The sequence below is a fragment of the Mauremys reevesii genome, linkage group 13 (genome assembly GCF_016161935.1).
Source record: "Mauremys reevesii isolate NIE-2019 linkage group 13, ASM1616193v1, whole genome shotgun sequence".
NCBI lineage: Eukaryota > Metazoa > Chordata > Testudines > Geoemydidae > Mauremys > Mauremys reevesii.
Genome location: NC_052635.1, coordinates 24,192,415 through 24,214,844, shown reverse-complemented (window position 1 = coordinate 24,214,844; position 22,430 = coordinate 24,192,415). Strand labels below are relative to the sequence as shown.

The 22,430-nt window shown below is 48.5% G+C and overlaps 1 protein-coding gene across 3 annotated transcripts in view; it reads right to left on the bottom strand.

Annotated features, from left to right (window-relative positions):
• Positions 1-227: 227 nt before the first annotated feature.
• MAP1LC3A (microtubule associated protein 1 light chain 3 alpha) overlaps positions 228-22,430 on the bottom strand; it is a 29,750-nt gene continuing 7,547 nt past the window's right edge. For 2 of the 3 annotated variants that reach the window (XM_039498456.1, XM_039498457.1), the window contains exons 2-4: positions 16,002-16,057; positions 3,227-3,333; positions 228-1,365 (exon numbers count right to left, since the gene is read on the bottom strand). In XM_039498456.1, coding sequence (XP_039354390.1) covers positions 1,203-1,365; positions 3,227-3,333; positions 16,002-16,057 — 326 coding nt within the window. In that variant the 3' untranslated portion in view covers positions 228-1,202. Of the gene's footprint in view, positions 1,366-3,226; positions 3,334-16,001; positions 16,058-17,641; positions 17,661-22,430 lie in introns of those variants that run through there. The other variant, XM_039498458.1, reaches the window with a different exon arrangement.

Sequence of the window (22,430 nt, the reverse complement as noted above, 5' to 3'; positions counted from 1 at the left end):
ATAGAATCCAGGTCTCCCAAGTGCCAGTGCTGCATTCTATCTCCTAGGCAACACTGCCACCCGTGACCATATGGGCTGGGGAAACTGCACCAGATCCTTGGTTAAACCCAGGTGCAGCTGGCATGGCTCGGCTATCACCATGGGCTTCGGCCCTTCCCTTCCCCAACTGCTGGGGGATGCTCACAGGGAAAATGAAAGAGATGGGAAAAGAACATTCCTGCAAGACGCAACTTGAATTCATATTTATTTGTATGTATACGTATATAGACTTTTGTATCGCTTTAACTGGGTGGGGTTTTTTCATATACATTTCTTTTGGTATAGTACATGAAAAAAGGTAAATCAGTACATTCCTCAAGTAAAGGGTCTCTGCCACAACGGGACCAAAACACCCCATGCAAGAGAGAGGGGGGAGGGGAGTTTTTATTTTTTTGTTGTTTTTTTTAAACAATTCCAAAGAAAAACAAAGGAAATCAAGGTGGAAAAGTTGCCAGAGAAGCAGTGCTCTACGTGTCAGAGCTGTATAAATTAGGCTAACTCCACTCTGCTGCATTTTAAAGTGCAAAGAAGCTCAGTTTATTTATCTACAGAATACAGGCAAATTATTCCCCTCCCGCCCCCGGTTAAAAAATAAAAACCAATAACAAAATAAATCTAACAGATATACATTATCCACAGTCCTACAGACGCCTACACCTACTCGGTAGCACCAAGAATTTGATATGCGTGTAATTAAAATCAATTAAAACTGAAGAGCAATGATTGTTTGTTGGCTTGTTTTTTGCAGACTTCCTGCCCTTTATTAGATTTTCAGAGGACAAGCCCCCCGCCCCCCCACCACAAGTCAAGGAGATGGCTGCCCCCTCTGACTCCCCATCACCAGGCCCGGCTGATTTGGCATTAGGCTAAGAACAAATATGCACACACAGCTGAAGACCCTGCTGAGGAGGAGGTGGGGTGGGGAGGTGAGGGACTAGTGCTGTGCCTGGGGCAGGGGGATGGGGGACAGGAGGCATGAGTCAAACACAGGGCACTAGCTTTGTCTGTGCCTTTACAGGGGTGACATCGATATGGGGGCGGGAGCATGGGGGGTCTGCACAGCTCCTGCGCCGTGAGCCTCTGGCCACGTCATCTTCCCGGGGTGAGGGGGTGGGGGCCGTGTGCAACAGTTTCAGTTTGTCTCCACATGCTGCGCATCCGTCTCAGTAGCCAAAGGTCTCCTGTGAGGCATAGACCATGTAGAGGAAGCCGTCCTCGTCCTTCTCCTGCTCGTAGATCTCCGAGATGGGGGTGGAGACACTCACCATGCTGTGCTGGTTCACCAGCAGGAAGAAGGCCTGGGTAGGGTTCAGCTGCAGGCGGCGCCTGAGGGTGACAGAGGAGGGAGGGGTGGTTAGACCAAATGAGGAACGGCAGGGAAGGCAGCGGAGCAGCAACCTCCCTGGGGAGCTGGAGGCCCCCAACTGTTCAACAAGGCCAGGCCTGGGCGCTCAGTCTCCCTTGGTGTGACCCAGAACTGCCCTCGCGGGAAGGGAGCCTTTGCCCACTAAGTTGGGCCCATTCCAGCCTGGCCAGCCAGGCCCACCTTCTACCAAGGCTCCTGCTCTGATACATGGCCCTCCCCGTGCTTCTGGGGGGAAGGGCTGAGCCACTCTGGCGCTGGTGCAGCTGAGGGGACTCGGGAGCCCCTTTCGCTGTGGCCCCCCAAGCACTACAGCTTCTGGCAGGGCATGAGGGGCAGGAACCCCTGGTGTCCTCTCAGGCCGAGCTCACTCCAGGTTTGAGCCATCGCACTCAACCCCCTCGGGTTCCCAGGGCTCCTGGTAATGCAGCATTTAGGGCAGGACTCGCTGTGAGGACGCTGACCCAGAAAGTCACCGGGATCCCCGAAGCCTGAGCCGGGTGCCCAGCCTCCTGGTACAACCAACGGGGACAAACAGGATGCCTCATGTCAGCCAGCCAATGGGAGATGCCAAATCACTGGTGCTAAAGCCCTGCCCCGCTCTGAAAGGAATCCCTCCCTTTCAGCCCAGTGGTGCAGGCACAGACCTGGCCCATGGCAGAGGCCTGGTTCAAGTGAGGGTGGAAGGGATCTGAAGTGGGATCTGCCCCCTGGGCTATTGTGATGTGGGCTCCCTCAATCTCTCCATGGTGGATAATGAAAAGAATCATTGGAGCAGAGGAAGTGGATCCTGGGTCTCATGCTTCCCAGGGGAGGGCTCTAACCACCAGGCTACGCAGTCGCTCTCATGCTCACTCTCTCCGTGGCCCAGTGTTGAAGCTGTTCCGCTGCGGATACAATCCCTGGGCCCAAGAGAGCAAGGCCGAGCTGGTGGTCAGAGCACTCCCCGCCCACTAACATTGCCCTTAGGCGCCCATATCCTTTTGTGGCTCTAGCCTTTACTGCCTCCTGAAAGACACTCCATCCCAGGCTGCTGCACCTGCTTCACCCCCACCCATTGCAGCCCTGCCCCTGGGCAGCCCCTGAGGCTGGCAGCATCCTCACACGATGCCTAGAGCCTCAGAGCTACACTCACTGAACGGGCTTTCCGAGCAAGGCAGCATCAAGGGATCTGAGCACTGGAAGGGGAGCCAGTGACTCCCAAGCTCCAGTCCTGGCTCAGAAATCAACCCCCTCTGTGGCCTGGGCCTACCTCTCTGCTCCCACCTCCGTTACCAAGGAGCCAACCCATGCCCCATCAATGCAGGGCATGCTGCAGAATAGGGCTCTCCCCCGCTCACACTACCCTCCCAAGAACCCCTCTCCTGCCAGCCAGGAGGACACCAACTATCACACTCTGGGCTGCAGCAGAGCACGGCCCCACAGGGAAATGGCTGACGGCAAAGGGCACGGAATGGGAGAGGACAAGGTGGATTTGCTTCTAGCTCAGCTACTGGAAGCTCAGCACAGGCACCCACAGCAGGAGGGTGGGGATGGAGGGCGGACGCTGGCGCTTTAGTGTAGCCTGAGCCCATCGCAGCAAACACGTTGCTTCCTTCTATAAGGTGATGGCTGCAGACCCTGGGTTGCAAACCCCTCCCAGGCCCTAGAATCCATCCACCACATGGTGACAGCCAGGCAGCTTGTCCATTGCTCCCTTCGCCCACATCGGTGGCCAGTTCCCGTTGTCTCAACCCAGCACGGCTGCCCCACCCTGCACAGGTCACACGGCCAGGGCAGGGCAGCAGGGGTCATGGCACATTCACTTTGGGCTGTTTCACTTACCGGATAATTTTCACCAATTCGCTCATATTGACATGGTCGGGGACTAGAAATTTGGTCTTATCCAGCACAGGCAGCTGCTTCTCCCCCTTGTATCTTTCAATGATGACCTAGTGAGAGAGAAATGGGCAGAGTCAGGCCCCACCTGCAGCTGCCAACAAGCCAGTATAACGGGTGCCACCACCTCCATGAAGGCAAGTGCCTGCATTAACCCTCTAAAAGCTGGAGAAGAGCTGCAGCTCCTCCAGCAACAACAAAGGAGTCTTTCAGCAAGTTTCCCTCCTGAACATTTTATCATTGAGCCCCACAGTACTGAGAATCTCCCCCCAGCGCCCCTCTGGCTGAATGACTTACTTTAGATCATTACCAAGAACAAACAAATGTAAAGTTGCCACGAGAGCACGTGGCAGGGCTCCCAGTGAAGTGTGTACTGGAACGAACACAACCAGCTGTCTGCTCTGTAGGCGGCAGAGAGCTTGGAAATCAACGATATGCAGAAAGGGGCACCAGGCCCAGAGCTGAACCCCACATACAGTTTAGAGACAGTTATTTTGTTTCTTTTGCTCTAAGCAGAAAGGGAACAGCAGGAAATACAACCCTGCCCCCCAACCACGGGCTCAACCGCTTCCTGTTCTAGTCATTAATGCGCACAAGGCCTGTCCGACCTCCAAGGTGCACTGGTTTAATACCACACCTTTAGTTAAACTGGTGCAACTTCCATGGGTAGACAAGCCCCAGGAATGCTGGTGCAGCACCTCCTCCCACACCATGACAACGGTCTTGCGGCTGACAGCGCACAGCTCCCAGGTGCAGTCAGGAAAAGCAGACTGACACGGGCCATTCTGCACCCACTCCATCCCCAGGGGATTGTTTGGAGAAGGGTGGAGGAAGAAGGACAAGTGAAACAAAAGCACCCAGTGAAAGTGACATGGATGGTACAAACGTTCTGATTACAGGAAGCAAAGAGGGTGCTGTGTCCACCCCAGAGGCAGCTACATTTCAGCTGTGGGTAAGGCTAGCAGCATGCAGAGTGCTCTGGGATCCTTTGGGATAAAAGGGGTATGATTGCTATTTCACCACGTGCTACTGTGATAAGCAGACGGACAGGGAAACCTGTCCACAACTTCAAAGTTTATCTAGGCTGCTCTCCATGAGGGTTAATGTCCCAATTGCAGAAGGGTTACAACATGCAGGGGGCTCGGCCCTTGGGCAGGGGGTTACACAGAAGTCAAAGCTGCACAAGAGGAAAAATCAAATGATCCAACCCTTCACCCCCAATCCCTGATAGAAGAATGAGGGGAACATTCAATACGGAGAAGCAAAGGGCTTTAAAGTAACCAGACTGGAGGGCTCAGGAGCTGGGTGAGACGCCCGAGTGCAGCTCAGAATGAATTTGTTGCTATGACTGAGTCACAAACCTCTTTAGCCACACCAGGGCCAAGAGAGATCGCTGTAACGGCCCCGCTGAAGGGCAAGGGGGCCAGCAAAAGGCAGGGCATCAGCAGAAACTGCAAGAACGGGCTCAGCCTGGTTAAGGCTGCTCCATACAGGAAAGAGTAGCTGGGGAATGTAGTCAGTCTGTGAATGGAGCCTGCAGCCCGACAGTGTCTGTAAGCAGATCTGATGTGGAAGCGAGAAGTGACACAAAGCAAGAGCCGAAGCCAGGAGAAGCTGAACAATCCGCTGCGATGTTCCATTTGTTTTGTTGGTTTCGTTTTATTTGCTGCACGCGGTTTTGACGACATTTGGGCCAGGAGAGGATGAGAGATCAGTGGTGATCTGCTGTAAGATGAGCCCAGCTCCACTGAAGTCAATGAAGCTATGCAGATCTACCGCAGCTAAGGATCAAGTTCAAAGTCAAGTGAGAAAGCAGCTCCTCCCACTCATCAGCTGCAGGGAATTTCCTTTAATCTACCTCCTCCTGCCCCATTCTCTTTCCCCCTCCCCCCTGCCCATGTGGGATGTCTGGGAGGCTCCTATCTCCTCTGAAGTGCCTTCCTCACATCCAAGTGGCTCTTGCACACTTGGGCCTGGATACCCTCCAGGATTCCAACTGTAGCATCGTGAGGAGGATCTCGGAGTGCACCTGCGCCCTCGCGTTACCATGGGAGAATGGAAGGAGCCAGGCCATCCTGCCCCTGAACTGAAAGTGAGACAGGAGAGAATTGGTCATTTCTTTTTGAAGGGATAAAATTACAATCCAATTGGCTGAGGCAGAATCATGGGGTCATTCATTGCTAGCTGTGTAGTAAACTGGTTTTACCTTGTCTCAATCAGCAGGACGGAGTTTGCGTGGATACTTTGTTACCTCCTCAAGAATGACTAACCACAATTAAAACATGCCTATTGTGAGGTGTGCACAAATACATATACCAGCTGAGCTGGATCACACAATCCAGTTGCAGGGAATTTGTGGCATGGGGCAAGACCTGCCCACTGCATACAGAATATGAAATGAGCTGATGACCATCTACCATCGTGCTCAGACAAAAATCTCTCCCCTGAAGAGCACGCTGTAGCCCAGGCTGGGCTGGGCTGAACTGGCTCTCAGGGCAACCAGCACTTGGCTCAAGAAGGCTCCAGAGTTTCTGAAGAATCAGAGCTTCTGTTAGGCAAGATTTTAGCTCACAGAGCTGTGAAGGAATCCTCCCTAATGTGAAGCAATGCAGTGCCATTTTACCGACTCTGCAAATAGCCTGGAAAAACAGCTGCACACCAGATATGGGCTACCCCAGTTATACAAATGGGGCGTGGTTGATACAGAAAGCCACTAATGACTATTTACATGTCACCACACAACTATTTCACTGACTGTTTTAGCAGAACACCCAGCTACTCTGGGCCTGAGGGCAGGGCCTGGGATTTAGGCAGAGATCAAGTACTACCCCGTTATTTTCTGGTCTGATCCCCACCATCGGTTTCCTAACTCTCTGATGAGGTTACTTTGTTTTGCACATCCCAGAGGGACATTCGCAGTCCCTCCATGGGAGCAGAGCAAGCATCACACCCGGCAGAGCCGCGGTGACAATCGGATCAGGTAGTATGGAATGGACACTGAAGCACTGGAGTTCAGCAGCCTGCAGTCAGCAGGCAGGAAGAGCACAGGTAAGATATTACAGTATGCAGCTGGAAGGGGCTTGGGGCAGAGGGAAAACTGACTGAAGGCCCCAACTTGTATTGCTTCCCTTGGAGCCTCAAACTCCCTACTGAACAGGGCAGCTCCCACATCCCAATGGGGAAAACCAAAAAAACTGGCATGGAGCAACCAAACTCTGCATTGAATATCCCATCGGAAACACCTCCCCACGCCAGAGCGGGGATTTTGGCTTACCCTCTATCAAGGCAGACAGTAGGATCTAGGACTAGCCACCTGTAGGGTACCTGCCTGCTTTCAGATGACACCAGCCCCAACTGCCGGGCAGCGGGACGAGAACAGAGGAGGGATGCAGTGCCAAGAAGAGGAGTGAGGTTGTGCCTGGCTTGAGATGCAGGTGATCAGCGATGTTCAGAGAACACTAGGAAATGGGCAGCAGGGAGTTGCTCTGTCCAGCACTTTATTTAGGACCAGGGCCCAATGCTGCTGAAACCCCGAAGGGCGAGTCACAGTTTCTGACCCTACAAGGTCTCCTCACTCCCTGTACAGCCATCGGGACTCTTTCCCTTCTGGCCAGGTTCCAGTATTTCCATCCACAAACTGGAAGTGGGCCACTGGATTCCAACTAGTCAGCAAATGGCAGCATAGATGAGAGCATCTGAGGCGGAGAAGGGCAGGACGGAAAGCTGGAAGTAGCTTAGGCAGCTAGGAGAGGCAGGAATTTCTCTCAGTGGTCTGAGAGTAGACTCTGTACACAAGTGACCCTTCCCTTCTGCTGCCCCAGCCTAGCACCATCTCCCAAGGCCAGAAGATGCAGAGGCCACCAAGAGTCTTTGATACTTGTTGATGTTGCAGCAATTCCCAAATTCTGCTTCAGCACAGGGGGCTGCACTGGCTGCCTTCTTGAGGTTCCCTCCCACCTTTCAGTGCGAGGACCATGCAGGGTGTTTATTAAAAAGAAGGAAAGTATTTGGAAGTTCATGCTGATATTTTCATGGATCCTCTTTTCAGCAGCCAGCAACTAGCGTCAGGGTATTTCACTGTTAGTATCCACCGATTTCCCTCCACCCTGCCATGCTACAAACCTTAATTTCAGCTGAGAGATTTATAAGAAAGCTGCTTCCTCTAAAGCAGGGGTCTCAAACTCAAGTGACCACAAGGGCCACATGAGGTCTAGTGCATTGGCCCGAGGGCCGCATCACTGACACCTGCCCTCGCTGCCCCGGCCCCACCCCCACTCCACCCCTTCAAGGAGGCCCTGCCCCTGCCCTGCCTCTTCCCACCCCTTCCCCGAAGTCCCCACCCCAACACTGCCCCTTCCCTGTCACCAGGGGGTGCAGGGTGCGGCAGGGGGCTCAGGGCAGGGAGTTGGGGTGTGGGGTGCAGAAGGTGGCTCAGGGCAGGGAGTACAGGAGGAGAGCGTGGTGTGGCAGGGAGCTCAGGGCAGGGAGTTGGGGTGCAGGAGGGGTGCGAGCTCCGGCCCGGCGTTACTTACCTAGAGCGTCTCCAAGGTGGCAGCGGCGCGCATCAGGGCCAGAGCAGGCTCCAGGCTCCGTGCCGCTCCAGGAAGCAGCTGGAACCATGGCCCCTGGGGGAGCGGGGGTGGGCATAGGGCTCCCGCTGCTGCTCCTCCAGGTACCTCCCACGAAGCTCCCATTGGCTGCGGTTCCCTTGAAACGAGGCAACGCAGGAGCCCTCTGCCTCTTCCGCCCCACCCCACCCCTCCATCCTGAAGGGAGGTGCTGCCAGCTGCTTAAGGGAGCGCCACAGGGCGCAATCCCACGACCAAATAGTTTGCCCATCCCTGGCCTGGAGGTAGAAGGGGGGGGGCGCGCGGGGAGCTTGGAAGGCTGCACAGAAGAGCCCCATGGGCCACATATTTGAGACCCCTGCTCTAAAGCATCACAGACTCTAGACAGATTTTTGAATTTAAAAAAAAAAAAGCCAAGATTTGTTTCTTCAAAAATTCATCATTTATTCTTCCTCTTTAAAATAATTCAATTAATCTAAAGAACCAGCTTCATTTTACTGACAGAACAAAAGTAAGAGATGAATTTCAGTCTCCTCCCCTGCACCTTGCAGCCTCAGGCCTCTGGCTCCTCTCCCCACTTACAAACAGGAAGCCTCACACAGTGACCTTTTATTGTAGGTGATTTGGGAAGGAGAGGGGAATATTTGCATATTAGATTACATATATTATGTGAAACTGAACGTGCATTTCACACATCTCAATACCCCAATTCTCAGTATGGATTCTCACACGTTATACATTTGTGCTAGAGGAATAAAAATGCAGAAGCACAGCTGGATCCCCAAGCCCCAGAGAGGCACAGAGAGAATGTGAAGATGGGGCACATTAGGGAAAACAAAACAAAAATTACAAAACCAAGGGGCATCTTTCTGTCTAGGCACAAAAATGTTATAGTGTCTGTCTTGTAAAGGTGCAGACAGGTGTCAGGATCACCCTGCTAAATGGATGAGGTGGTCCTGGCCAGGCCCAGCTAGATGGGGCCTGGAGGGAGAGGAGGGAGCTAGAAAGGTCCCACTATGCAAGAGGTCGAGAGCCCTCGCTCCACCAACACTCAGCTGAACAGGACACGTGCAGGACACTGCTCCCTGTTCTCAATAAAACTGGCTCATCTCAAATTCATTATGAAAGTACAATACTACAAACATGCTGGTAACGTCTACCTAGCATCCCGGCCAGCCAGGCCTCCTCCCACCCCCACAGCAAGTCAACTGGAGCTTCATCACCACCTTCCACTAAGACACACACTGGGTGGGCTGAGCTTGCATCTGAACAACAGAGACAATAGGGGAGATTTTCAGAGGAAGTTGCAGGCCCAACTGCCCTCTGTGCCTTTGATCCCCAGATCAGTGTGTCCAGGGGAGTGAAGTTATAGGTCACGAGACAATCACTAACCACTCACCAGGCATGTCACAGGCTCTAACCTCCCACATAGGTCCTTGGACCAGTCAATCCATTTCCACTCTCATCACAGACCCTGACTGTGTTGGATAGAGGGGCAGAACTATGGTGCTGGACAGAATGCTGCATCTAGCAGAGGACTGCTCCATTCCAAGGTCTCATGACAGTACTGCCCCTTACATGAGACAGGCCTGGGGTCCCCTTGAGGTTGCAAGATTGTGTGATGAGCTGATTTTCTGTGACAAACTAACAGAGGGTTTAGGGAGGATCTTGGAATTGCAAACGAAGAGGGATCTCTAAAGAAGAGTCCCTTTCTCATGGCTGCTCCTGCTCCCCCCTTCCCTTCCAGCTGTACTTCACTTTGACAGCCAAGTTCTTTAGCTGCAGGGAAGAAGCGATTAGAAGGCGGCAACCAAAATAAGAGGACCTGCATGTATAGATGCTGCTCTGGTTACTGTCTGGGATTCAAATAGATGCAAACAGCAGCAGACCCTGCAGGCACAGGTAATTCATACGCTAGGACTACAGACTGGAGAATAATAGCACAACTCTGCACTCTCTAGTGCCTGCACTACCTTCCTTTAGAGACATGGTCCATTCATCTGGCTGGGGCTTGTTTCTCAACCATGTCTAATGGGAATGGAGGCAGACGTCTCTAATTATCAGCCACTGCATCCGATAGAGACTGGCATCTCAATTACAATGGCACTAGCCTGAGGAAGATGCCTGGCTGTTGGGGCAGCAGCTGGTTAGTGCCTCCAGCATATGGTCTGTCGTTTTACATGACAAGCAACAACTTCTAGGGATTTTGTTTCAAGGACTCAGCTAACATTTGAATAAGCAGACTAAGGGGTCGCAGGGCCAGGTGGTTTGGAGGCGACTGGAACATGCTTTATTCAGCTATGGATGGAATTATAAAACCAAAGATTACACCCTAAAAGGACCACAAAAGACACAGACGTGCCTCCCTTCTCTTTTTGCATGTTGCTCATCGTCTTAGATTTCAAGCACCTGTGTCTACTCTGCAGAGTGCCTAACACAAAGCAGCCCAGATCCTGATCAAGGCATCTGGGTGTTACCTTAGGAATAATGGAAACGTAGTGCAGGTGAAAGGCCCTGAAAAAGAGCCCTGAGCCAACACTACAAACAGCACATGCAGCCTCACACCTCCTCCCCCTGGTTTTGGAGGGACAGGCTACGGGGGCGAGAGGGGATATTGCCATCTTCATAGAATCATAGAACTGGAAGGGACCTGGAGAGGTCATCTAGTCTAGCCCCTGCACTCATGTCAGGACCATCCATGACAGATGTTTGTGGAATCCCCATCACTGGAGATTTGTAAGAGCAGGTTAGACAACCTCCCCAGGCAATTTATTCCAGTGCTTAACCACCCTTACAGTTAGGAAGTTTTTCCTAATGTCCAACCTAAACTCCCTTGCAGCAATTTAAGCCCATTGCTTCTTGTCCTATCCTCAGAGGTTAAGAACAACAATTTTTCTCCCTCTTCCTTGTGACAACCTTTTATGTATTTGAAAACTGTTATGTCCCCTCTTAGTCTTTTCTTTCCCAGACTAAACAAACCCAATTTTTTCATGGCCCATCTAATCCTTGGCCTCTCTGTTCTAACGGTGGCTTGTCCCAGCCCACTCTGTACTGAAGAGGGGTCAATATCCTATTTCACTCTACTCCAGTTCAGATACTCCCCTCATCCACCTAGTAGTCTCTGAGCTCTCCTCAGAAGCACATGAATACATTGTATGAAGTCAGTGCATTATGCAGGGCATATACATCACATTCCTTTGGGAGGCAGGTTTCCTACTGTAGTCACAGACCTGCATGCTGGGCGGAATACAGCAGCTCACTCAGAAGGTATTTTAAGCCCCACAAGCCTCCTGTGAACAGGCTTGGAATCTGGAGTGGCTGCCTAAGGAGCATGGACTCAGACCCAAGGGAAGAGCCTATGGAGAAAGACAATGAATTGGGGCAGAGGGAGAGTAGCTTGGCCAACTCATTAGAAGCCATCTACTGCTCAAGCTGAACAGAAAAACAAGCCTGTTGTACTCCCCCAAGAAAGTCACAACCTCAAAGCTCAAGTACCAGGTTCACTGCAGTGCAACAGGACTCAGCACAAGGAATCATCAGTTAATGGTCCCAAACACTACCTTAGAATAGAGTTAATGCAGTATTATCGATACAGGCCTAAATTTTCAGAGACCTCTTCCAACGTTGCTGGAGCAATTTTGTATCCACAATTAAATGCAGGTGAAAAATTGCAATTAACTGGGCCCACAATCACTCCCATTTAGAAACCTGACTACGTAACTGCATCTGCATCTACTTGCAAGCACACAAAAAGCATGTGCAATAGCAGAAGGGCTGAGGCCTAGTTAAATATCATGCTCAATGTGAACAGGATCTCTGTCTTACATCTGAACTGGCACTTCCCAACAAAAGTTTGCCTAACACCAAACTGGGGCAGGAGCCCGGTAGGATGGTAGCCACTCAGAAATCCAGGCTTTCCTTGGGTTTCCCATCTAAACAACAATCTTACTATGCTTTGCTTTTGAGATGTGACAAGATCACAGCCCCGAGTGACGTGACTACGGGCATTAAAAAGGCTTGAATAATTGGTGTTAAGCACCCCTCAAAAACAAAAATGACAAGAGCAACTTTTAGCTTTGCTAGTGCAGTATGCAGGGAGATGACTAACAGCCATGCAGATAAAAGTTTAAATGGTGAAAGGGCAGTACTTCGTTAAAATGCATTAACGCTTCTTTGGAGTTCACGAACCACAAGGGCTCTCTGTGCAGTTTCTAAGAAAGCAGCATGTGACCAGCTCACGTTTCTCTGGAAACAGCAGGAAAGATTCTATCCCATTAGCACCCCACACTATGCCATAAATCAGCTACTAGAACCCAGCTGTGCACAGGGGAGCTGGAGGGAGGGGAGATGGACTCACTTCAACCACCATGGAGGACCTTCATGCCATGACTCCATGAGACTGCAGGGAAGTTACACAAGAGAATTCCATGTGGTCATATGTTTGGAAGCCAGCGACCAGGGCCAGTTCAGCAAGGAGTGATGGCGCTGGGTGTATGGAAAACGAGAAGGAAAGGAAAGACAGGGATAAGTGAGCAGCCTGATGTGGAAAACATTGGAGGGGACCAGAGAAAGAAGATTCTACCCAAGCAGTAGAAGTGCTGAAGGATGTTTTGGATTGGCAGTAGAGTTTGGACAGATAAGCAGCCTGGCAGCACAGTCAGAGATGGAACTGTGGCTCAGCCATGAAGAGGTGCATGGCTGCACAGTTTTCTTCTCAGTCTCACAAGATAAGCATGATTCAGCCTTATCAGAATTTGGATGGGAGCCCAAAGAAAAGCAGCTGCAGGAAATGGGTTTGGTGACTCAGGAGGGGGCATTCTTCTCCAGAGGTCTGAGGAACCAGTGCTCCAGCGTGGATTGAGAGAGCCCTGTACTGCTGGTACCAGCTCCTGGAGGAGAAAAGTTGACCTCCTGACAACTTATTGCCCAGAAAGATCCCCTAGTACCTTTTAAGTGTAAGAGTGCTAACCTCAGTGTCCTGCCAAGTTTTGTTTAGTGAATTAAATTCCAGCCAGCAATTTTGATGGGACACTTCATCCACAGATTATAAAGCCAGAAGAGATGGCTGCATTTGAACTGTTGTATATCACAGGCCTCCCTGAATTGATTCCAGTCTGACTAGAGCAAAACAGCCGATCTGATTTTAAAATTGCCAGAGAATCCACCACAGCACTGTTCCAGGGGTTAACTGCCCTCTTAGGAACGGCTGTGTAGCACTGATGCACACTGTTTAAAGGTCACTGTATTCCATAGTGAAGGAGGATATTTCAGCAGCTAGATGAAATTCCCAGGTCTGAAGGATGCAAAATACTTTTGTTCTCTGCATTTTCCATGCAGGTCTGATAAGGAGTGGTCAGACAGTCAACTGGGATTGCCAATTTAGGATTTATTTTCAGTTTATTAAGTATGCCAACTGCATTTCTGAGACCAATTCTACTGCTTTATTCATAAATCCTTTACATTCACATAGTTAGCATCTTTCATTGTGGACCTGCAGACTCTTCTGGGGAGGACCAAGACAGCCAACTGGCACACAGTTTAAGAGTGAGGGGAAAGGAAAATATTGCCTAAAGACCCTGAGCATGCGTGCCTGTCAGGGAGACACTGATCACTTTGAGGGGTGGGGCTGGCCAACAAGCAAGAGGGACTCTCACTTGCTAATGCAGCTCCCCGGCCGTGGAGGGGGGTATGTCTCTTTATTATGCACAAGGAATGCTCCGTCCCTGAGGCAGAAATGTAGCAGCCTGCCTGCCTAGTAACATGTCTGTTGCTTCTTGAGAATCAAAAACACACTTTAATATTAGTGTCATGTTACTGAAAATTGTTTATTTTTAAATTAAAGAAAACTGTTTTGTAAAATAAACCCCACGTTTTGTTAATGTTGCTGTAGATGGTTAATTGATCTCATCCCCAGAGGCAGAAATGTAGCAGCCTGCTGCACAGTAACATTGGGCTTCTCTACACTGGCAATAGCGTTAATGTTCCTATTGTTAGTTAACTGTTCCCATTCTCAGTCAATTCCCCCAGGAGCATAAAACCTGTAAAAGTTTTAAGGCCCCTACATTGCCAGAATGATGTAAAGCCTTATAAGTGACAGTAAGGGAATCAGCTAGGAAGATCTATGTGCTCTCTCACTTTTTTCCTGTGCCAAAGTGGCACAATGGGGTTAGATTACAGCTCAGGATTTATTTTACTTACCCATTTAAAAAATCAAAAAACAAAAAACCGCACACCCACCACAGGAGGGCAAATAAAACATTTACCAAGCAGTCAATAAAATGTCAGGACAATCAGAACTAAGCACTTCCCAAAGTACCCAGCCAGGTCCAGGACAATGATTAGCAAAACTGTACAACTTTCATGTTTGAAAGTCTGAGCAATTGAAAGTGCCGTTCTATTTTTTGTTTGTTTGTTTTTGGGGGGAGGGGGCGCTGTTTTGTGTTCTGTAATGTAATTTAAATGAAAATCTAGGATTATAACTGGAATGCAGGGTATTAGTTACCAAGTATGTGTAACTTTACTTTCATGTGTTTAGGAAATGTTGAATAGTTATTGTGACTTTTTTCTGTATTGTACTTTAAATAACTTACCAAAACTGTCCACTTGAAACTGAGACCCTCATTTCAGCTGAAGACTCCAGGTGCTAGTGTAATACCAGTAAGTTACAACAACATGGCGGGAGACAGGACTTTGCTCAGCTCCCAAAGCACCCTATGTTTAATTGTAGAGATGGATTTTTTTGCTCAATGCGAGAGCACAAGATTGGCAATTAAGGTTTCCCAGACTCTATTCCTGGCTCTGCCACTGCCAGTTTGTGGCCTTGGGCAAATCACAACCTCTCTACACATCAGCCTCACTACACTTAAAAATGGATATTTACCTATTTGCAGGATGGAAAATTAGTATTTGTGAAGTGCTTTGACTTGGAGATCCTTAATGGTAAGGTGCCACACAGACGAGCTAAGTACCATCCTTGTATTAATAATGGGGCGAAATTGCCCATGGTGGCAGGCATGGTGTACACAGAGCAAGAAGCAGCTCCTGCATTAAAGGGCTTACCATGCAAGTAGACAAGACAGACAACATGTGGGAGGAGGGAAGCAGTAGCATCCCCAACAGAGACAGCGATTCAGTGACTTTGCCCAAGGTCACATAGGGAGTCTGAGCTGGGAACTGAACCCAGATGAGACGGAACCACAAGCCTGAAGCCATCCAAAGACAGGTGCCAACCAGACAAGAAGCAAATCCTGTACTTTCATTTGGCACATGCCCCAGCATCACGAATGCCAATTCAAGCCAGTTCAAGCCAGTTTTTTGGAGTTCAAAAAGCAAGTAGCTCCTGAGCAGAGAATATTCCTCCCTACTGACGGGCACGTCCACTGCGGTGCTAGAACAAGCTCAGACAGGCCAGAGAGAAAAGGAAGTTAGGAAGTGAGAACGCACATGAACCCTTCAATTGCAGACAATATCCTAAGAAACATGCGGGAAGCCAGGACATAATCCAACAGGGACAAATCTAAACAGTCTTGAACACCTTCTGGTGTGTCAATAGCAAGGCCTTTGGCCAGCACTTTACTTCGATACCATTCAATCCTGGGTGTCACCTGTACATTCTATTAGGCCATGTTATGTCCAATTAAGCAATTGACGGGGGGCAGGGAATGCAAAGAATTATCCAGACCAAAACTCATTTAAATAGAAGATTCCTTCCCCCTGTCCTCAGCTGATCAGGCTGAAAAGAGGGGACATAAAATTACCTAGGACAGGTTAAAGGGTCAGTTACCGCAATAATCAAGCAGGACATTTGAAAGTCTTGTTCTCAGGCAGCGATGCCACTTAGGTAGTTTGTAGATCAGATCAGCTGTTTGACCCTTAGTAAGGCTGGTGCAGGAAGCAGAAACAGTAATGGCCATTGGTTTGTTCTGTTCACAATGAGGTTCTCTAGCACCGAGCAGCTCACGTACACAAGAGAGACTAGGGAGAAAAGTCCTTTAAACAGTTTAGCGTTGGCTTTGGGGGCCGCAGCATTATAATCTTAGCTACTGACTACAGGGGCTCTGCCCTATACAGCAATGTCTAAGAGACAGCTCTGCTCAGATATCCAGTCAAAATAACTGAACAGCACACACACAAGAGGGAGGTCTGGCACTTACCGGGATTTTGCTTGGATGCTGCTCTCGGATCTGCTGCACCTCTTTCGAACGATCCGCTGGGAAGGAAAGAGAACAAAGCTTTGAGAAGGAGTCTGAACCAGCGCAGTTGGGCGTTTCAGACCAAAACAAAGCAATATCCATAAGAGCTGAACTCGAAAGAGAGGGACGTGTTGCAGACAGAAGCAGAAATGGAAACAATATTTATCAATACAGGGGTCAAACATGCAGAACCATAAGACAGGCAGACACGCTTCAAATGTACAGAAGACTACTTAGCACTTCCACAGCCTTTTATAGCTCCAAAACTTTCTACAATACTGACCACCGCTGAGAGGTGAGGATGCATTATCCCACTGCATAAAATGGGGAGACACCCCTAGGTGAAGTGATTTAAGATACACCACAGGGCACTCGGATTTTCAGGAGTATAAAGTCAGGCTCCTAAATCCACACCTAGCCACCAGCCTGATTTCCAAGAGTACTGAGCACCCAACACCTCCCCCTTGATCTCAACAGAGCTCAGTGCTTTTCTGAGTCAGGCAACAGCCCAAATTTTGAGTCCTAATTTATGAAGGTTTTGACCCTCAGCTTCCTGCCTCGCAGGCCCACATTCCATCTAGCTTCTCCCAAGGAAGAACTGGCCTCAATTTTGATACCCACTGGCAGGGTTTTAGATGTCACAGCCAGGATGACCAGATGTCCCGATTTTATAGGGACAGTCTCAATTTTTGGATCTTTTTCCTATATAGGCTCCTATAACCCCCCACCCCCGTCCCGATTCTTCACATTTGCTGTCTGGTCACCCTAGTCACGGCCTACTTACACCCAATCTGGCATCCTAAACGATGCTTCTTGGCAAGAACCACTTGTGTCACCATCACAGATTTATAGCTACAAGCACTTTCCGTTGGCCACGAGAGAATTCACTCCCAATCTCACTACTGAAGCAGGACAAAACACAGAGGAAGAGGTAAAGGACAGGAAATTTTTGCACAAACATCTTCTCCATTTCAGTTCTGTGCCCTTCAAAATCTGATTTCCCACAAGGCGTGGCTCTTATTCCAGTAAAAGCAACAGGCAAAAAGTCAGATTCTTCATTTTTATTTGAGAATTTCAGAGCCGCCTTTGGCTCAGGACGTTCCCCATTCCCTTCAGTACCTTTAGAAGCAATGGAACTACCAAAATAGATGCCCCAGACATAGCCACCAAACACACTGCTGGGCAGGCTGGGTAATAGGAGGAGCAATCAATGGAGAACACAGACTCTGGATCAGTTTAGAGAACAGAGTGACCACCAGCTCCATCCTTAGGAAAGACTAAACAGCCCATCCGACACCAATCAGCAGGCGTGCACGGGATGAAGCAGTTATGTTTCTAATGTTTTTCATCTTTTGGAGCTTTTATTAATGCTTCTGAGAGCCATTTATGGGGCCAAATAAAGCAGGGTGTCATCTTCTAGTGGTATTTCAGTTCTGGATGGTGAAAATATCACAAGACAACCAGATTTCATGATATTTCACTCCAAAAGTGCGTCCCCTTGGGGAAAAATATCCCTTTTATACTCAAAAACTAAACGTAAATACCAAGATGTTTGGGTTTATTCATGTTTATCCAACACTAAGACAACCATAGCAACACACCCATTCCACAGACCCTACAGGACAAAGACACTGCTGAACCCAGAAATGGATTGGCTGTTTCTCCATTTCAGTTTTGCACTCTTCAGGAGTTTGCTTTTCTGCAAAACAAAAAACAAAACCAAAAAATATGCAATGTAACATCTCCATTTCCCAAGTTACTGCCACACCAGGAAACTCTTTGATCTGCAGTAGGTTATGCAGTATGTTAGGAGGAGCCATACAGTACCAGTGTTCCAATTCCAGCAGGATTCAGCACCTCTGGAAAGCAGACCACAAGTGACAAAGGACAGAGCTACATCCAGCATTGCTGCTTACATTCTGCTCTGCACAGTGAAATACATAAAGGGTCTGGTCCTCATTCTTTGCAGACCTAAAGCTCTTACTGAAGTCAATGGGCGTTGTGCACATGCAAATACAGGATCAAGTCCAAAGTGTATTTGTGCCACAAACAACACTATTTCAGTGTGAGACTCAGACAACTACAAACAACCCCAGGCAGCTGCATATGCCGATTTAGCAAGACTTAAGTCCCCCTTTGAAATCAGTTGCTAAGAGATCATCAGAGAGTCAGAAGGAGAAATGTTCTGTTACGGCAGATTCTCAACGGCAGCATTTTATTATTCCTTAGGATGAGCAATGTAAATAATTTCATTACAGTGTCAGACTAGTGCACTTAGGTCCCCCACCCCAAGTCAATCAGAAACTTCAGCACATACACCAAGTCTTGTGTGCACTTCAGGACCCTCTTTATCGGCTGGAGATGATAAAGTCTCTTTCGACTCAATCCTGAAGCAATGGTAATTTATAGGGGACCGTATCCCAGGAAGCAGGCAGGAGTTATGGCTGCCCCTTCTACCTGGCAGCAGGGAAGGGGGGCAGTGCCCTTCCTTTGCCAAGATGCATCTCAGTTGCTGCTCCTGAGTTAGCAGGTAGCAACAGCATGCCACAGTGGTGCTCTCTCTGCAGGTGGCCCAGAGAGAAGGATGGCCTAGTGGTTAGGGTGCTAACCTGGGCCATTGGAGACCCAAGTTCAATTCTCCACTCTGCAACTGACTGTATGGAACCTTGGCCAAGTCACTTGGTCTTTCTTTGCCTTAAGTTTCCAATCTGTAGAACTGGAACAACAGCTCTGCCCTCCCTCACAGGGGTGTTGTGAGGATAAGAACGTCCAAGACCGTGAGAAGCTCAGATACTGTGGTGACAGGGGCCATGTAAGTACCTGCATTACAGAGCTGGCTAAGAGGCTGTAGCCTTTCCTCTCAGATCCACATCCTGCCTTTGTCACTCTATAATGCACTATACCAAGGGCTACCCAGCGGGCACCAGAGAGGCTTCAGCTAGCGCTGGGAGCTGCTCCCCATTCCAAGTAAGCAGGCAGGCTCCTGCGTCACCCTCATGCTGGGCTTTGCTGGATGTCCCTTCGCTTTGGGATGAAATTCCAAGGGCTGGTGGTCACAACCTACAGAGCCTGCAAGGTCTAGCGGCAGATTAGTTAAGAAGTCACCTCTATTTTTATGTCCCATCATGTCTCGACTGCTGTCAGTTCCTGGAACAGATCACTTCAGGGTCTGCTCAGTGCAGTGCCCTTTCCTCTGCCAATTCACCAGGCTTCAGGGTACAGTATAAAGCACACCTGTTTAACAGGCGTTTGGATGAGTTTTCACATGGCAGAGTGGAAAGATGTGCCAGCTAAGGACAGCAGCCACTGGGTGAAAGCAGCAAGTGCCATCAGACTTCTGTAGACAGGTGGCGATGTTTGTTAACTGCAGTTAAGTAATGCAAGGATCCCAGACAGACAATTTATCCTTGACCTACATGTCACCAAACCGGAAACCTTTACATTATCAGAGCTGCAACTACACCCTCTTTCCTGGACCTCTCACTGAAGGGACATGCCAGCAGCTCTGCAATGCTCCTGGCGCCAACAAGAGAAGCACCAAACTCAGATGTCACGGAGACTCCTGAGCGAAACATTAAGATCCTGAACACACGAGCTATGAGTGAAAGAGCAGCCTGTTTCCTTGCTCACACATACATTAATAATTAGGAGGCTAGACCTTTGGATAGCTTCATGGCATAAGAGTTCAACATGGCAACAAGATGAACACACAAGCTTCTGATTGGCTCTCCCAGGTCAGACTTTACTGCTAGAGCCCCTTGGAAGCCAGGAATGCTCTTGTAACATTACATAAACGAGGAAAACGGCTTATTTCTCTTCCAACTGCCGCTTCAGCAGCGTTTGCAGAGTGCACAAAATGAAGTAATTCAGAGAACAAGCAAGAGGACAATGCCAACTCAGGGCAGGGCTGGAATGCAGGGTGATACAAAAGTGTTAGTTTTCAAGGAATGATTGAGTTTCAATGAAAAAAAAAGTGTAGGTTGCTCCCTCTGCAGAGAATCCTAAAGCAGCAGTGTTGTGCTAAGGGAAGGGAGACGGGTTCTAAAACAAATGTTTAAAGTGACCTGTACTTCCATTGTATAAACTGACTGAAGTGTAAAATAAAAAAAGTCAACAGCCCATCTAGAAATAGGGAGCATCAAATCTGGATGTTTAAATTCTTTCCATTTTAATTTGCTGACGGCCGTCAGAAACACTGGGAAGAGGTCAGTTATTTTTAAACTGAGTATTTTAAACCTATTGCTACAATGGGGATGCACAGACCCTGTCTCTGGGCTTGCCAGGGTCACAGGGACCTGCAATCAATGCAAACACACTTAGGGAGCAGGGGTCATGTGACTGGTCAAATCAGCTCCTGGAGTCAAACAGAGATTCTCATGCAATTTCATTTTTAGACACATAAGTAACTTTCTAGCCCTCAAGGCTGTGGAGAAAAGCCGGGGGGGTGGGCGGGGGAGGAGGAGAGATGACTTGCGTGCGCCCCAAGAGCTCAAAAACCAGAACGTAAATAATTAACCCCCAATTTATTTTCTTCTTAGAAAGTCTCATGGACTTTAAGCCAATCTTGTTATTTTGGGGGCCAGACGTGATTTTTTTAATGTTTAGGGGTGGCAAACCTACATTTGTGGCTTTGCTCATAAATAATGAGCCAGGCCACAAATAAGTTGTGCAACCCAAATTCGTGTCACTATAACCATTGTCCCACCTCATTCCATCACGTATTCGCCCTAACAGTATATACAGAATACACACAGGCACTATATATATATTTGTGTTTTTACACCAACACAAAATCCCTATAACTAATTTATAGCCACATAAATACTATATGCTCCAGTATGCATTTTAAAATATGAACAGAGACAGTACATTCTGAAAAGCACTTCTGGATTCATTTAGATGTGAGGAATTACAGAAACATGCAGACATTAATATTAATATACCTCTGAAAAGGAGTCAATCTATCCCTCGAGGGTTCTGCACTAAGTTGTGGCTAAGCGACATCTGCTCAGTGTAGTTGAAGCTTTACTGCTCCATTTTTCTCACACAACCACATAAAAGCTTAACCTAGATAAGTTACTGGAGACCAGAGGAAAACGCTCACCTGCAGAAGGCTATTTACAAAATGCTGCCACATGAGTCAGGCAGCCTGAAATCAGGAGGGATGAATGAAGGGAAGCAGATACAGACTGGAATTAAATCCATCATCCACTTGTGGCTATTACCTTTCTCAGTGGAAAGTGATTAGACTGCAAGCAGAAGGGAGTAAAGAGTAAAAGAGCAGAAAACAACAGGAGGGCACGCGGTGGTACCGGGAGCATCACGAGTCCTGATTCTCAGCAATTAAATAAATAGTCTCCCATTGACTTGAAAGGGACGTGGATCAAGATTTGAAAATATAAACCTTCCTCTTGGTTAGTTTCAAGTGCTGGCAATCAGCCAGCAAAAGAGCTGGAAGCATCTAGGCTCATCCTAGGAAAAGGATGAGTGTGTGATGCTCAGATAGGTAAAAAAAACCCACTAGATTTTCAACCAGAAACAGATTCATTCCTCTCACCAAATCCCCACACACCTCAGCACAAGAGGCAGCATGAAACTAATCTGTGCGGCAAACAGCTCTGCTTCCCATGGGAAAGTGGGGAGCAAAGAAAGCTTAAGACATGGATGGGCTGTGGAACAAGACGACAAATGTTTGGAAAACCAAAGTTGGAACACACCACCTCCAGCCCATCTTGCTAAGCAGGGATGACAAGAGCTAATGGTCTCCACACAGTGTTTGAATTGGGTTTGGATAATTTACAAAAGTGCTCTGGGTACAGATTAGCTGGGCCTTCACTTAGTCGTTATCATTGTTCCTATTTCAAGAAAAGGGGAAGAGCAAATTCCCTCCCTGAAAAACAGACAACGGTTGTCATCTGCAAGTGCCTCCCTGTAGCTTTTGCTGGCCTGCTCCTCAGTCTCTTTATTTTCAAGATATTTATAAACTTAAGTTACTTCTTCAAAGCAGAAAACCACTTCCAAACAGACAGCTTTAAAAAACTTACTAAATATCAAGAGCAAAACAAACAGTAGCACAGAGGCCCAGTACCTAGGACAGCTTATAACTAATGGACAAAGAACCCATGCATTTCATTTCTAGGGCAACATTTTAAGCACACACAAGCTCAAATCCACATATGCAAAAACTCACATTTGGTAATTGCTAGAAAGGATCTGAACTATTTGCTTTGCACACAAATATGCCAGACTGCATGTACACATTTGAAGGGCCTATTCTGGGGAAACCACTGAAAAATCCAGCCTTTAAGTCTCAAGCTTACTCTCTTTTTTTTTTTTTTTTTTTGGGGGGGGGGGGCTTTGCAACACATCTCTAAGCCATCTTACTGAGCA